Here is a 16,499-nt window from a genome sequence, read left to right on the forward strand (position 1 = left end):
AAAAGACCCCTAAAGTGCAATAAGTAAAATCAAGAATCAATAAATGGGATGGATTCAAGTTAAAAAGCTTCTTCTGAGCAAAGGAAACAAAAACTTGAGGAGAGAGCCTACATACTGGGAGAAAATCTTTACCACTTGTACCTCCAATAAAGCATTAATCTCTAAGCTATATAGGCAAGTGCTGTACCACTGAGCACTCTATCACGTGTGAGGCCCTGGGTTCAATCCTCAGCACCACATAAAAATTAATAAAAAATAAAGGTATTGTGTCCAACTACAACTAAAAAAAAATTTTTTTTAAAAGAACTCAAAAAACTTAACACCACAAAAACAAATAACCCAATCAATAAATGGGCTAAGGAACAGACACTTCACAGAAGAAGAAATACAATTGATCAACAAATATATGAAAAAGTGTTCAACATCTCTAGTAATTAGAGAAATGCAAATCAAAACTACTCTAAGATTTCATCTCACTCCTGTCAGAATGGCAATCATCAAGAATACAGGCAACAATAAATGTTGGTGAGGATGTGGGGAAAAAGGTACACTCATACATTGCTGGTGGGACTGCAAATTGGTGCAACTACTATGGAAAGCAGTATGGAGATTCCTCAGAAAATTGGGAATAGAACCACCATTTGACCCAGCTATCCCACTCCTTGGTTTATACTTAAAGGACTTAAAATCAGCATGCTATAGTGACACAGCCACATCAAGGTTTATAGCAGCTCAATTCACAATAGCTAGACTATAAGACCAACCTAGGTGTCCCTCAATAGATGAATGGATAAAGAAAATGTGGTACATATACTCAAAGGAATATTACTTAGCTTTAAAGAAGAGTAAAATTATGGCATTTGCCAGTAAATGGTTGGAATTTGAGAAAATCATGCTAAGTGAAATAAGCCAATCACACAAAACCAAAGGCTGATTGTTTTTTCTAATATGTGAATGTTAATTCACAATAAGGCGGGGGGGGGGGGAGGGGGCTCTAAGGAAGAATAGTGTTACCTTAGATTAGGTAGAGGAAAGTGATGAAAGGAAGGGTAGGGGATGTGAGGATAGGAAAGATAGTAGAATGAAACAGACATTATTACTGTATGTATATGTGACTACATGAATTATGGGAAGGATAAAGTACAATAATGAACCAACATGATTCTGCAACATGTACACTCAGAAAAATAAGAAATTATATCCCATCTATGTATATCAAAGTGCATAAATGCATTTTACTGTCATGTATAACTAATTAAAACAAATAAAAATAATTTTTAAAAAAGTAAGTAATGAATGAAGAAAGAAAAAAAAAAAAGATGTAGCTCAGGGGTTAAGCACCCTGGGTTTAATCCCCAGTAACAACAACAACAACAAAAGATCAACCGTTGGTCCCTATCACTTTGAGGTTAGACTTGCATTGTGGTTTAACAGCTTCTCAGGCATCACTGCTTCCACAATCCCTATCTTCTTTCACACAGGCATTTCCTCTGTTCAAATTCTTGCAGCTTTAACCCTATCTTGACATCTTTTTGGAGGACCCAGATTAATGCTATAGGTATTTCAATCTTTGTGTGGTTGTTATTAATGACAGAGACTAGTTCTACTCCCTCGGAGGCCATGCAGATGAGGGAATAGAATTTCACAGCAGCAAAGCCCTTTCTGAGCTGCCCTTCAAGAATGCTTTCCACATGCCAGGTCCTTTCTATGCAGCCTTTCTTTCATTCTCCATGACCCTGGGATGCATATACGATCTCTCTCATTTCACAAATGGGACATTTGAGGTTGGGGGGAGGGCGGTTAAATTACTTGCCCGAAGGTCATTAAGTGGCAGTCAGAAAGTTGCAGAGGTTCCGATTCTAGGCTATTCATTAACATACTTTATCCTTCCCATAATTCAATGGATTATGTAAGAATAATTATAGCTACCTAGCAGCTCAGGAGGCTGAGGCACAAGGACCACAAGTTCAAAGTCAGTCTCAGCAACAGTGAGGTGCCAAGAAACTCAGTGAGACCCTGTCTCTAAATAAAATGCAAAATAGGGCTGGGGATGTGGCTCAGGGTTTGAGTGCCCCTGAGTTCAATCCCTAGTACCAAAAAAAAAAAAAAAAAGAAAATTGCTAACATTTGCTGTGTGCATATTACGTGCTGGATACCTCCAATATGTCTTTTCATTGAATTCTTAACCACAACCTGAGAGAGTATTGTAGAATACTACGGTGGAGGAGTATTGTTTCACAGCCAAGAAAAAAGTGGTAGAGAGAAATCAAAAGGTTTGTCCAGGTTCACTCAGCTGGGAGGTGAAGGAGTCAGAATTCCTGCTGGGCAGTCTGGCTTCCACTCATCATAACACTGTCAAAGCCATTTGAAAAGGTGATTGCTGTAGCTGCTGTTTATGTAATTCTGCTTTCGTTTGCTGCTACTCAGGAAAGGAAGGACTTTCAACCTGGGAAACTAACCTTTCCCTGATTTCCTAGCCAGATTTGGTTCTAGTCTTGCTTTTGAACACAGGATCTTCTGATTTCCCACAATTTAAACCCATATAACAGCCTATGTATCCAGTATCTCAAAATGGAACAGCAGGAAGTTATTAAGCACCATGCTTATTTACTATTTTGTGTTTATACAAATGTATATTTTGATACTGACATGACCATAGGTATGTTCTGTGTTGACACAAAAAATTATAATAGAGCAAGTAAAAATAATGTTACACCATATCCTCACCGACATTTATTATTGCCTGTATTCCTGATGATTGCCATTCTGACAGGAGTGAGATGAAATCTTAGTTTTGATTTGCATTTCTCTAATTGCTAGAGAAGTTGAACACTTTTTCATGTATTTGTTGATCAATTGTATTTTTTTCTTCTGTGAAGTGTCTGTTCAGTTCCTTAGCCCATTTATTGATTGGGTTATTTGTTTTTGTGGTGTTAAGTTTTTTGAGCTCTTTATATATCCTAGAGATTAATGCTTTATCAGAGGTGCATGTGGTAAAGATTTTCTCCCAATCTGTAGGCTCTCTCCTCATGTTATCGATTGTTTCCTTTGCTCAGAAGAAGCTTTTTAATTTAAATCCCATTTATTGATTCTTGCTTTTACTTCTTGTGCTTTAGGAGTCTTGTTAAGGAAGTCAGATTCTAGACCAATGTGTTGAAGATTTGGGCCTATTTTTTCTTCTATTAGGTGCACTCATACTTTGCTGGTGGGACTGCAAATTGGTGCAACTACCATGGAAAGCAGTATGGAGATTCCTCAGAAAATTGGGAATGGAACCACAATTTGACCCAGCTATCCCACTCCTTGATTTACACCCAAAGGACTTAAAATCAGCATACTATAGTGACACCATCCACATCAATGTTTATAGTTGCTCAATTCACAATAGCTGGACTATGGAACTAACCTAGGTGTTCCTCAATAGATGAATGGATAATATCTTCTTATTTCCTCTCTCTATAGTGATTCCCTTTTTATCCACAGGGGATATATTCCAATGTCCCCAATGGGTCTGAAACAGTAGATAATACTGAACCTCATGTTTTTTTCCCCTATATTTACATATCTATAATTAATTTATAAATTTTATATATAATTAATTTTTAAAAGAAATTTTAAAATAATTAATTTTAAATATAAATTAATTTTAAATATAATTAATTTTAAAAAGAAATTTACAACTAACGAAATAGAACAATTACAACCTACTGAAATAAAAGTTATATGAATGTACTCTCTCAAAATATTGTTAATCTTAGCATATGATTCCCCCCTTTTCTAATTCTGTTAAGAACTGACCCTTTTGCTCAGAGGAAGCCCACAATCTCTTTGGCATATTTGAATTGCTAGCATGGCTGCTCTTTGTGCTTTGAGGCCATTATTTAGTAAAATAAAGGTTACTTGAACACAGGTTTGCAGGAACTGATTTGATAACCATGATGGTTTTCAGGTGACAAAAGGTGGGCAGTGCACACTGCATGGAAATGCTGGAACCAGGGGCATGGAATGGGTTGGTAAGAGATTTCACCATTACTTAAGAAATAGTACAGTTTGAAACTTATGAATTATTTCTGAGATTTTACATTTAATACATTTGTCCCTCAATAGAACTGCAAATAAGGAGGACTGCTGTATATCTTCTTTGGTAAAGTGTCTGTTATAGTGTTTAGTTCATTTTCTAAAATGGGTTGAGTTACTGAGTTTTAAGCATTCTTCATATATTTTGGATAACAGTTTTCTACTATGCCTTTTTTTGCAAATATTTTTTCCTAATTCACGACTTATCTTTCATTCTCTTACATTATCTTTTGTAGAGCATAATTTTAAAATCTTAATGTAGTCCAGCTTATCAATTCTTTATGGATTGTGTCTTGTCATAACCAAACCTAATGCTATATAGGATCTTTTTCTGTTATCTTCTGATTTGTAGTTTTGTATTTGCATCTGTGACATATTTTGAATCATGTTTCATGAAGTTTTTCTAGTCATTTTGTTTTGCAGATAAGTGTTCAGTTGTTCCAGCACCATTTGTTGACATGTCTACCTTTGTTCTACTATATTAAAGAGCTTTACTTCTTTGCTCCAGATTAGTTGGCTATACTGTGGGTCTATTTCTGGGTTCTCTGTTCCACTGACCCATTTGTCTTTATTCCTTTCTTTTTGCTAATACCACACTCTCTGGATTTCTATAGCTTTACAGTATGTTGTGAAGCCAGGTAGTGTTAGTTCTCCAACTTTGTTTTCCTTTATGATACTGGCTATTTTGGTCTTTTGCCTCTATGCAAACTTTAGAATCACTTTATTAACAAAATAACTTGCTGGAATTTTTAGTTGGGTTGCACTGAATCTATAAGCAAGTTCAAAGAACTGATATCTTCACAATACTGAATATCTGTGAACATGGACTACTGCTCCACTTGTTTAGTTCTTTGCTTTCTTTCATTGGTTTTGTAATTTACCTCATGTGGTTCTTACACAGGTTATATTTGTACTTTTCCCTCCCATTTATAGTAGATACAAATGTAAATGATACTGTTGTTAATTTCAAATTCTACTGTTCATTGCTGGTATATGAAATCGAATGACTTGTGGATTAACCTTGCATCCTATAACCCTACTATAAACTCCTGTTGATTCTAGAAGTTTGTCAAGCCTTTCAGATTTTCTACATAGATCAACATGTCATCTGTAAACAAAGAAAGTTTGAATTTTCCCTTCCTAATTTGCATACTTTCTCTTTTCTTTAGTGTCTTTCTTGCATTGTGTACAACTTCCAGGATAGTACTGAAAGGCAGTGGGAGATGGGATGGGACATTCTTGTTTTGCTCTTGGTCTTAGAAAGTTTTGAGGTTCTCACTATTAATATTAGCAGTAGGAATTTTTTCGGGTGGGGGTACTGCAAATTGAACAAGTATATTGTTAGTCCTTTTGAGACAGCATCTTGCTAAATTTGCTGCGGCTAGGCTTGAACTTGTGATCCTTCTGCCTCAGCCTCCTGAATTGTTGGAATTATAGGCATATGCCACCTCATCTCAGCTAGTACAGTGGTAGGATTTTTGAGTTGAAGAAATTCCCCTATTCTCAGTTAACTGATTTTTTAAAAAAATTATAAAAATGGGTGCTAGATTTTGTCAAATACTTTTCTTGCATTTATTGATACAGTCATGTGACTGTTTTTAGTCTATTAATGGGATGGATTGCATCTTTGATATTTAAATATTGAACTAAACTTGCACACTTGAGATAAAATCCATTTGGTTGTGGTGTTTTAGAAAGTATTACTGAAAATTTCTCTAATAGATTTGTTTAATTTTTTTAATGGATTATACCTTTCGAGGAATTGGTTCATTTAATAATTTAGGTTATCAAATTTGTGGGATTAAAAATTGTCATAGAAACCTTTTATTAATGTCCCTGGGCTCTGAGTGGAAGCCCTTTATTTTCTGTTTTAAGTTATATCTTCTTTGTTTTCTTAGGCTGGCTAGAGGATTATTGCTTTCATCAATCTTTTTTCAAAGTATCTGTGTTATGATTAAATATTGGTTATCCCACAAAAGCTCATTTGTAAGACAATGCAATAAAGTTCAGAGAGTAAAAGATTAGATAATGAGAGCAATAACCTAATCAGTGTACTAATCCCCTGATAGGGAATAACTGGGCGGTAACTGCAACAGATAGGGTGTGGCTGGAGGAGGTGGATCACTGAGGGTGTGCCTTTGGGGTTTCCATTTTGTACTCCTGAAGGGAGCTCTTTATACTTCCTTACTGTCATGTCCAGAGCTGCTTTCCTCCTTCACACCCTTCCGCTATGATGCTCTGCCTCACCTAGGGCCCAGAGCAATGGAGCCAACTATCTATAAACTGGATCTTTTAAACTATGAGCCCCAATAAACCTCTCCTATTTGTTTTTGTCAGGTCTTTTGATCATAATGGTGAAAAACCTGACTAAAACAACCAGTTTTGGGTTTCAGTAACTTTCTATAATGAAATTGTTTTCAATTTCACTTATTTCTACTTTTAAAAAAAATCTTCTGTTTACTTTGGACTTACTTTGTTCTTTCTCTAGGTTCCTCAGTAGATGCTTAGAAAACTTTTTTTTTTTTTTTTTTTGAGAGAGAGAGAGAGAGAGGGAGGGAGGGAGGGAGGGGGAGAATTTTTTAATATTTATTTTTTAGTTTTTGGTGGACACAGCATCTTTATTTTATTTTTATGTGATGCTGAGGATTGAACCCAGCGCCCTGTGCATGCCAGGCAAGCATGCTACCGCTTGAGCCACATTCCCAGCCCAGGAAACTGATTTTAATCCTCCTTATTTTCTAATATATGCATTCAATGCCATGAACTTCTATTTAAGTACTGCTTTTGTGACATCCCACAAATTATGATGAGTTTTTCATTTAGTTTTTTTTGTGATGCTGGGAAGTGAATTCGGGGCCTGTGCATGCTGAATAAGCACTCTATGACTGATATATACCCCCAGCACTCAATTCAATTATTTTAAAATTTCAAGATTTCTTTCTTGACACTTGTTGTATTTAAAAATGCTATTTAATCTTCAATATTTTGAGCTCTTATTCTCATTTAATTCCATCATGGTCTGAGAGCAGGTAGTGTATGCTTTCTACCCTTTTAAAATTTGTTGAAGTGTGTTTTATGGCTCAGAATGTGTTTTATGGGAGAATGTTACATGTGAGCTTCAGAACAATGTATATTTTGCTACTGTGTTTATAGATGTCCATTAAGTACAGTTGGTGATGATGAGTTACTGATTTTTATCTCCATTACTGATAAGAGGGATATGGAAATCTCCAATTATAAAAGTATATTCATATATTTCTCCTTGCAGTTGTATTAGGTTTTGAATCACTTTATTTTTTTTTTTTTAAAGACGAAGTCTTTAAAAAGTCTGAGGTTCAAGTGATATTCCTGCCTCAGCCTGAGTAGCTGGGATTATAGGCCCATGCTACTGGGCCCAGCACATCACACATTTTAATGCTCTGTTGTTAGATGCATTGACCAATGAATGAGAATGAGAATTTGAATGAGGCACACAAATGAAAGGGAATGGGAATGAGGTACATTTGGGAATCAGACTGTGAAAGAGGTCTAACTTTGTTTTGCTCCCATTAGTGGCTGCTATGCTATACCAGGAATGTGAGTTGTTGGTTTTCAAAGCTACTACAGAGCTGGAGAGTAAGAGATGTAATTAGTGCAAATTAAAATACCACGACCATTTTTATAGATATTTAACAGTTTTTTAAAAATATTATTTTAGTTGTCAATGGACACTCTATTTAAATATTTATTCATAGGAAGTGCTGAGGATTGAACCCAGTTCCTCACACATGATAGACAAGTGCTCTATCACTAAGTTATAAACCCAGTCTCTCAAGTTTTTCTTAAATGAATGTCTTAAGGTTGCTGACAGCCATTAAGGTGCAAGACTTCTGTGAAAGTAGATTCTGAATATCTATATATTTTAGTTGTAGATGGACATAATACCTTTATTTATCTTTATGTGGTGCTGAGGGTGGAACTCAGGGCCCCACACATGTGAGACGAGCACTCTACCACTGAGTCATAACCCCGGTCCAATTCTGAAAATTTTTACTAGTTTATCATTATTTTTGTGGCAAGGCAAAATTTGAGGTTCTTACTCTGTCATTTTCACTGATATCATTGGAAAAACTTCTGACTATTTATGGTGTTTTAGGTGTTTTCCTCTTAATCACTAAACTGCAGGCAGCTGAGGTCCTTTTTCCTCCATGTCCTTAACACATACACTGGCTACTCAGGTGCAGGGAGGGACAAAGCTCTCCTCCAGTAGCACCTTCTCCTTGAATTCCTTCATTCACATTCTCTTGAATTTCAGCATTCCCTTTTGAGACTTAAAACATTAGAAGCACAAGTAACTTTTCTTTCACATATGCCAAGTCCTGCTGTCTCAGTGACAGAAACTGGTGCTTAAACCAATAAACCAGTCCTCCTTTCTAGTCAAAGGACAAATGATTATGGGGTTAACTTATTATATGTACTTGGGTTAACCTCACTCAGAATCCTCAGGTTTGCTTTGGTGAATAAGCTCAGCATCTCATCTGTCCTTTCCTGCTTTTATTAGTCTGTTACTTCAAACACTCTACTTAGCAAAAAATCATTTCATCTTCCATCAGAAATGTGTTTGTGTAATCCTATAATGCATAAACACAAGCCATCGTTTTATCCTCAAGGACCTCTCCCAAACACTAGAACCCAAACAGTTCTCAGTTACTGTCATCTTTCTCTGCCTAACAATCACCTGGAATCATCTTGTCTGTATTCCTGACTGAAATGTAAGTGTCCCAAGGGTAGGGACTTTATCTGGTTCATCCCATTAGGTCCCCAGGGTATCTCCAGTATATTTAAACAGTGCCTGCCACAGAGCATGTGCTTAAGAAATGTTTATTGAAGGAATAAACAGGCTTCAAAAATGAAAATTTAATTTAAAGAAAGTTTAGAGAAGGGCAAAGAGAGCCAGGTATGGGGGTGCATGCCTATAATTATAGCAACTTGGGAGGCTGAGGCAAGAAGAAAGTAAGTCCAAGGCCAGCCTGGGGAACTTAGCAGGACCCTCAGTGAGGTAGTGAGACTCACTAATAAAAAAATAAAAAGAACTGGGGATGTAGCTCAGTGGTAGAGCATACTTGGGTTTAAATCTCAGTAAGGGGAAAAAGGGTAAAGAGAGAAAGAATTACTACTTTCTCAAATTAACTTTTTCTGTATTTCAGTTCTCATTAAGATAGCAGACAAAATCAAGAGGGGATAACCACAAGGAAATGATAAATAGCACAAAAGAAGAATGAAGCAGAGGGATGGAAGAAATGATCTAGACAGAACATACAATTTTATATTATCAGCATTTTTTGTTTTGTTTGGTCTTAACAAGTAGTCACTGGCCAAACCTTACCATCTTCCTTTAGAGCAGGATCTGCTTTGGAGGGATGGCCACAGTTAAGACACCAGAGAGGGGACTGATGTTACTTTCTTCTGGAGACCGAAGTGGACAAGAGGTCGGTCCTCTACCTTAGGAAAAGAGCAGATTCAACAACTAACTGATCAGTCAGTCCTGCACTGCCAAGAATGATCTTTCCAACTCAAAATACATTTTTGCTATCATGCTTTATATCTGGACCACCCACACTAGAAGAATAGCACAAAAAGGGTAGGAACAGGCACAAAGAAAGACTACTGAGCATGCCCATGAAAAAACTGAAAACAGCAACAAACTGGTTGGCTCAGTTCAGGGCTATGTAAATTGTGGAAACTGAACCCAAACTATCCTCCCCCAAATGGTAAAGAATACTGCCCCACCCCATGGAGACTGGCTTGGCCACATGACTTGCTCCGGCCAGCAAAGTCATCAGCAGAGGTGATGCACACAGAGGTACAAACCATGTTGGTGTGTGGTCAAGCTTGCCTTCCTGATTCCTACCATGATCGTGAGAGCTTCTGTATAACTTTTGTACTTCAGCCCAGGTCCAAGGATGTGCACAGATGGAGCAGACTGAAGTCCACCTTCTAACGGGTGGCAAAGCCCCACCTTGAAGCAGAGTCACTCAGATAAGCCTATGTCAGCCAACCTGCAAAGGCATGAGTGAGAATGATTATTTTAGGCAATTGAGATGCAGGTGGTTAGACAGCAACTGAAACATAAGTAGGTTCTTTGAGGATGAGCTAAGACTCCTGCTCTACTACTGTATGCCTAGAGCCTCGAACAATTCCTGGTACACAGCAGGTATTCAATGAACATCTGTTGTGGTCAGATTTGTGTTTCTTCTAAAGACAGTAACCTCAGAGAATAAAACAGAAGGAACTTATATAATTTAGTAGTCGATTATGTGTCCCAACTTCAAAATGACCAATTTCAACCAAAAAGCCTGTGAGAAGTCGTCAGCAGCTTAAAAACAGACTATGGAAACAACTACTTGGATTTGTCTAGTTTCACAAATTACCAGCCAGGTGATCTTAGGTACAAGTTAATTATTTCTCTTTCTTCATCTGTTAAATGGTGTTATTAATAGTACCTACCTCATAAGACACTTGTGTGGATTAAGAGATAATGTATTTCAAACATTTACAACCTTGCCTGGTACATCATAAATGCTGTATAGGCATTTTCATATTATTACTTGCACAGAGATGATTTTAAGTAATTAGAGTTCTTTTCACCTGCCCCTCCAATCACCTATTTATATCTATGGGTTCTTACTTCTATTATCTAATCTCTATACATATTTTAAACCAGTTCTTTTGTAAGTTTCATGATTTTTTCTATGCTAAGGAATGCTAGGTACTGGTATGTACTCCATCACAAACTGACACTCCACCAATCATTTTAAAAATTTCTGGTTTTGGTTTCTTCACCTAGGATATTGTTTGACCTTCTCGACCTGCTAAAATCTTGTTTGATGTCCAGCCTTTGTGGCCTCTTCCATGATGCCTATTCTGTTCTTCCCTCTCAAAGTGATATTTTTTATCTTTTTATTTTCTAATCTTCCTTAGCAATTCATTTCTACCTCAATCATACTTTTATTACTTTTCTCTTTCCTTGATAAAATTGTAAGCTTCTAAAGGACACCATCACAATTTTTAGACTTTCTGTCCATTCTCACCCCTCAAGTACACAGCAGGTAAGCAACAAATTTCTTTTTAATTAATATATTTGAAAATTTCAGTTAGGTTCATCTAACGTCTTACACAGCTTTAATGAGAAGCCATTAAATCTTAAAGAAAGATATAACTTGTCACAGCCAGACATGGTAATGCATGCCTATAATCCTAGCAACTTGGGAGGCAGGAAGATTACAAGTTCAAAGCCAGATTAAGCAATTCAGTGAGGTCCTGTCTTAAAATAAAAAGGGCAGTGGTTAAGTACTTCTGGGTTCAATCCCTGGTACAAACAACAACAAAAACAAAATTGTCCTAAATGAGCACTAATTACACAGTAAGACAAGGGAAAAGTTGCTCATATGTAAAGAAAAAAGACACTTTTTTAAATTGCATTAAAAATTTTATTTAAAAGATCCAATATAAGCCAAATTAAACCCCAAATTTACAGCTACATTTTGAGGTCTTCTGAACTAAATGGCACTGTTTTGAGTTGAATGTCCTTTTAAAGGAGGTCTTTGCTTTTACCATCATTTCCCCAAGTTGTTTCTGAGTAGAAGCTGGTATTATAATACACATCAGAGATTTCAGATGTCACCTTTCATGCAGAGGTTAAAAAAAGCAAACAGGCTTTTCCATTCTGTGTGAGATAAGAAACACAACAGAACAGGGCCTGAATGCTTTTGACACATGAGGTGTAACTATAAAGAAACTTACTGTGGTTCTATGTCTGCTCATTCAAGTAGCTCATGTCCTTATTCCAAATACTGATGCAGTTTAAATATTATCTCGAACAGTACACTGCAATCCCCCTCATCAAGAGTGTATCAGAGAAAATGGTTGCACAAGTTGGGGGACAGACTGTCACATGTGTGATTAAAAAGCAACAGAAAAGTTGTCCTAGTGGGCAGGAAATCCAAGAATTACTCAAATGTTTTCAGTAAAGGCATCATTTACATACTGTGATGCAGGATCTAGTTCTAGTATGTGTGAATATAAATGAAAAAGACTCGTTACTTTATAGCTACACCTTGGATTTCATTAGATGTGGTAAATCTAAGAGTGTGTCTGATGAGTCCTTCGGAAATCACTTCAGCAAAGGAGTCAACCTGTGAAAGAGAAGACATGGCAGAGGGAGGGAGACTCATCCTTCCAACATTCTCTCAGAGGACAGACCTGAGCCCAAGGACAGAAGTTACCAGGAGGGAGGCGTCAACTCCATCTAAGGAAGACCTTTCTAACAGTTAGAGCTGCTCAACAACTGAATGGACTGCTTGGTGAGGTAGAGTCACTGGAAGTATTCAAGGTGGAAAGATCACCCTTGTAGAAGGGACTCCTGCATTTGTTAAGAGGTTAGACTGGATGAACCTCAGGTCTCTTTCAATTCTGAGATTCTAGAAAACTCCCTCAGGGAATTCAGAAGAGAATTCCTAAAAGGAAAGAGAAAGCACACATATGTATACTTTTAGAATCCTCTTGAGTTTTCTTATTTTTCAAAAGGTACAATAGAAAATGTAGTCTACTGTCTTTAAAATGCATATTTACCTTCCTACCACTAATAATTAGGAAGGTTAATTATGACTTCTTTATTATAAAGAAAAATGGATGATTATAATCTTTGTAAATATTTTAGAAAAAAGGCTTAAAATCTAGTAATCAATGCCCTAGAAACTTTATAGATTTTTTTAGATAATATTCACAGATACAAATACATTATTCATTAAATACAACTCACATCTGTGTTTTATTATACTCTAAAATATACAGGAATCTTGATGTACTGAAAGAGTGCAAGTAAATACAGTATTCAAGCAGTTACTATTTCTATGTACATGCTCATTAATTTTTCAAAAAACCCACAAAATTATCAAATAGATCAAAATACTGTTCTGTGTTTTCACACTTTATATTCAGAAAACCAGCTGATAATTTACAATGTCATAAAGTTTCCAGTTTCACAATACAAAAGGATAAAATAAAATTGGGTATCATTTTGCTGCAATTTATGAACTTTACCCAGACCCCTAAGACCTCCTACATAGGTGAAATCATTTTTACTGGGAAAGTGACAGTTACAGTAAAATCAGAACCACATAAAGTATTAGTCCAAATGTCAGCCTTTTCTCTTTTTTTGTTACTTGAAAGGTAGCCTTCAATTTGGCAGGCAAGTGCTTCTCCCTCCAAAGAGTAACAAGTTACCAACATGCTACTCCAAATCTGAACCTTGCCTAATACAGAAATGCCTTCCAAGAGACTTGATGATGTTTAATTTATGAATAACAAGGGAATATTTCTTTTTGATTCTGTACTTTTTCAAAACTCAAAGATCAAATAAATGATAACAAAAATCCTCTAACCCATTATGGAGGTACAAAAGTAATGTAAGTGACGAATCAGTGTCATTCAAAGTAGTGAAGTTGACTTTCATTCCCCAGGACCACTTAATTGCAATAGGGTGAAATAATCTACCTTTTGATTCCATGAAGTTTTTATTCTAGGAAATTCCTTACCTTTTTAAACAAAAATAGTTCCATTTTGAACCCAAACCACTGAAATCTGTCCAACAGCCCCAACCCCAATCCATCTCATGTCTATTTCACAAGTATTTTCACCCGTACTGCACCCAGTCAGCTGGTTTTCAATTCTAATATTATAAAAATTGGAATTTTAAAATTTTTATGCAAAAGAAAAAATGCAAAAATACATCTGCTTTCTTTCATGGTTTAATACAGTATTGGAAGGCTTTCAAGATGTTTTCTTTAAAAAAAAAAATCCACATTTAAAACCAAATTTTGACTTCATTTTCAGAAATATTGAAGTTTGGTTTAGGTAACGTCTCATTTCACCTACTCCAGTTTCCACAAAATGGCATTCTATTAAAAAATCTTTAAGTTATTTGGTCCTTTGGCAATTTGCTGTGCACATAATGCCTACTGTACCAAACTTTTATTGCCTTTAAATTTAGTTGTACTTTTATTGATAATTTTAAATCTAGTGTTCTTATCTCTTCTTTTACAATAGTGTTGCTTGTGTAAGCAGGTTAGGGTGCACAGTGTCCCAAATTATTTCTGGCACTGCAAAGCCAAATTAAAAATTCCACAAAGCAATCTGACATCAATGTGTTTTCCTCTGGTCAAGTCTATTTCAATAATCTAGAAGTTCCTTTTGCAAAACTTGCCTTTAAAATTCTTCTTCCTAATGTCATCGCATTTCTTACATTTGCTCACTGTGCGCTCTTTCCTCTTAGGTTGAATATGAATAACAGTGCTTTTTTCCTGAAAAAGCACAGTTTGCAGCTTTAGTGTCAGAACTCCTTCCTTAGATCTTTTGCTTAGCCTCTCAGTAGGTCTCAGAATCAGAGTCATTGAGCTCATCGACGTCGGTGTATAAGTACTCCTGTTCCCCACCAATATTGTTGAAACTGCAGTAGGAGCTAGGTTCATTCCTCATGATAGGCAAGGCTTCAAAGCTCACTGTTTTTGAGGTGTTGGTATAACGGTTAATAGCATTGAACGTCAGGGATGATAAAGGGCTACTAGATGAGACAGGCATCATGGTGGCCAAAATGAGAGCCAGGCAATCAGCCACATCCTTATTGGGAGCACAGGCCAAAGCTGGAGTATAGCCTAGAATTAAAGATAAAATTAAAAAATTAACATTGTGAGATGTACTTCATTAAATATATGAACATGTCTAATGGTCTCCAACTTGGGACATTTTTAAAGTATTTGGTTTATAATAAATTGTCACCAGAATGATTTGCAACTTTCCAATAAATAGAAAGAAAAGCACCGTAAAAATCTAGGGTGGGAGGAGACCTTACAGACTAACAGAAGAAGCTGAGCCAGAGATACATATTTCCTAAAGATCTCACAATATATCCATATCTAACTAAATTCACAGAAATATTGGGTTAGAATAAGGAAAACAAATAACACAAATAAACAACAACAAAACAAACAATCCCCAAGATCAATAAATCTTTCATTAGATGGTGAACAAAGGCATACTATTAATTCAGAATTATATAAGTAAATCTTTATGTGCTGAGAAATCTAAATGTGTATAGATCCATGAACAAGGCACTAGGCAGGTACTAGAAAAATATATATTAAAAGAATGACACTTGGTTGTCAATTTAACTTTTCTCTTGGGAGTTTTCATCCATTGAACAAAACAGTAGGTAAACTTTAAAAACCTCTAGTCCAAGACAAATGAATTTTTTATAACTTTATTATTTTTTTTAAAGCAGAAGACAACTGACATTAGACACAGGCCCTATAAGTATTAATACAGCAAACGCAGGAGGAAAGATCTAGTACCTTTGTTGGTATAAAACCCAGCCTTGAGGATGGAATAAGAGAGAAGATGTTAATAATATACTGTGTGAAGGCCAGATATGGTGGCGGATGCCTGTAATCCCAGCAGCTTGGGAGGTAGAAGCAGGAGGATTGTGAGTTCAAAGCCAGCCTCAGCAATTTAGCGAGGTGCTAAGCAACTCACTGAGACCCTGTCTCTAATAAAAAACAAAACAGGGCTAGGGATGTGACTCAGTGGTTGAGTGCCCCCGAGTTCAATCTCTGGTACCCTCCCCACCAAAAAAAAAAAGACTATACTATGTGATGGCCAGTTTCAATTATTCCACGTGGAAGTTTTAGTTCACATTTACTGTTTTAACTTATGTGAAGTCAATAGGCATTTAAGCTGCAAATATTTAAAAATTTTAATCTATTATGATTTGTTGCACATCTAAATATTCCCTATTACTACTTTTACATTTTAGTATTCATACGCATATGTGCATATTTATTTCAAAAGCCACGTTTGTTTTTTAAATAGCAGATTGATTTATCACAAAATAAACTTTTGTATAACTGTAATACAGGTCAAGAAAGAGAACATTATGAACAGATGAGAAGTCCCATATACCTACTCCCTAACATTACCCCTTTTTTCTCCCACCATAGTGACCACAATCCTAGCCTTCTATGTTAACCATTTTCTTGTTACTTCTGGTCATAAATACTAGTTTTGACCTTTTTCTTTTTAATGTGTTCTAATTAGTTATACATGACAGCAAAATGCATTCAACACATCATACATAAATGAAGTATAATTTTTCATTTGTCTGGTTGTACATGATGTAAAGTTACAGATCATGTAATCATATATGCACATAAGGTAATAATGTCCGATTTCAGTCTACTATTATTAGTTTTGAGCTTTAAAAAATCTAATATAAACTGGATAATACATATTATTTCATTCATGCTATGTTAGCCATGATAAAGAAAACACAATAATATTTTTCCCTTTATGAAATCCCCATTTTTGTCAGGCTGGGGTTGCTAACCTAG

At 36.0% G+C, this 16,499-nt stretch overlaps 1 protein-coding gene and 1 pseudogene across 7 annotated transcripts in view; one reads left to right on the forward strand and one right to left on the reverse strand.

The window, feature by feature from the left end:
* Positions 1–12,540, forward strand: part of LOC117794859 (biotinidase-like) — a 38,095-nt pseudogene extending 25,555 nt beyond the window's left edge.
* The window catches only part of Ankrd28 (ankyrin repeat domain 28), a 202,538-nt gene that overhangs the window by 8,479 nt on the left and 177,560 nt on the right, over positions 1–16,499 (reverse strand). For 5 of the 7 annotated variants that reach the window (XM_071619265.1, XM_071619273.1, XM_071619269.1 and 2 more), the window contains one exon: positions 12,868–14,768. In XM_071619265.1, coding sequence (XP_071475366.1) covers positions 14,482–14,768 — 287 coding nt within the window. In that variant the 3' untranslated portion in view covers positions 12,868–14,481. Of the gene's footprint in view, positions 1–9,442; positions 12,573–12,867; positions 14,769–16,499 lie in introns of those variants that run through there. The other 2 variants (XR_011709138.1, XM_071619285.1) reach the window with 2 other exon arrangements.

The sequence above is a fragment of the Marmota flaviventris genome, chromosome 1, assembly GCF_047511675.1.
Source record: "Marmota flaviventris isolate mMarFla1 chromosome 1, mMarFla1.hap1, whole genome shotgun sequence".
In the NCBI taxonomy this organism is placed as follows: Eukaryota; Metazoa; Chordata; class Mammalia; order Rodentia; family Sciuridae; genus Marmota; species Marmota flaviventris.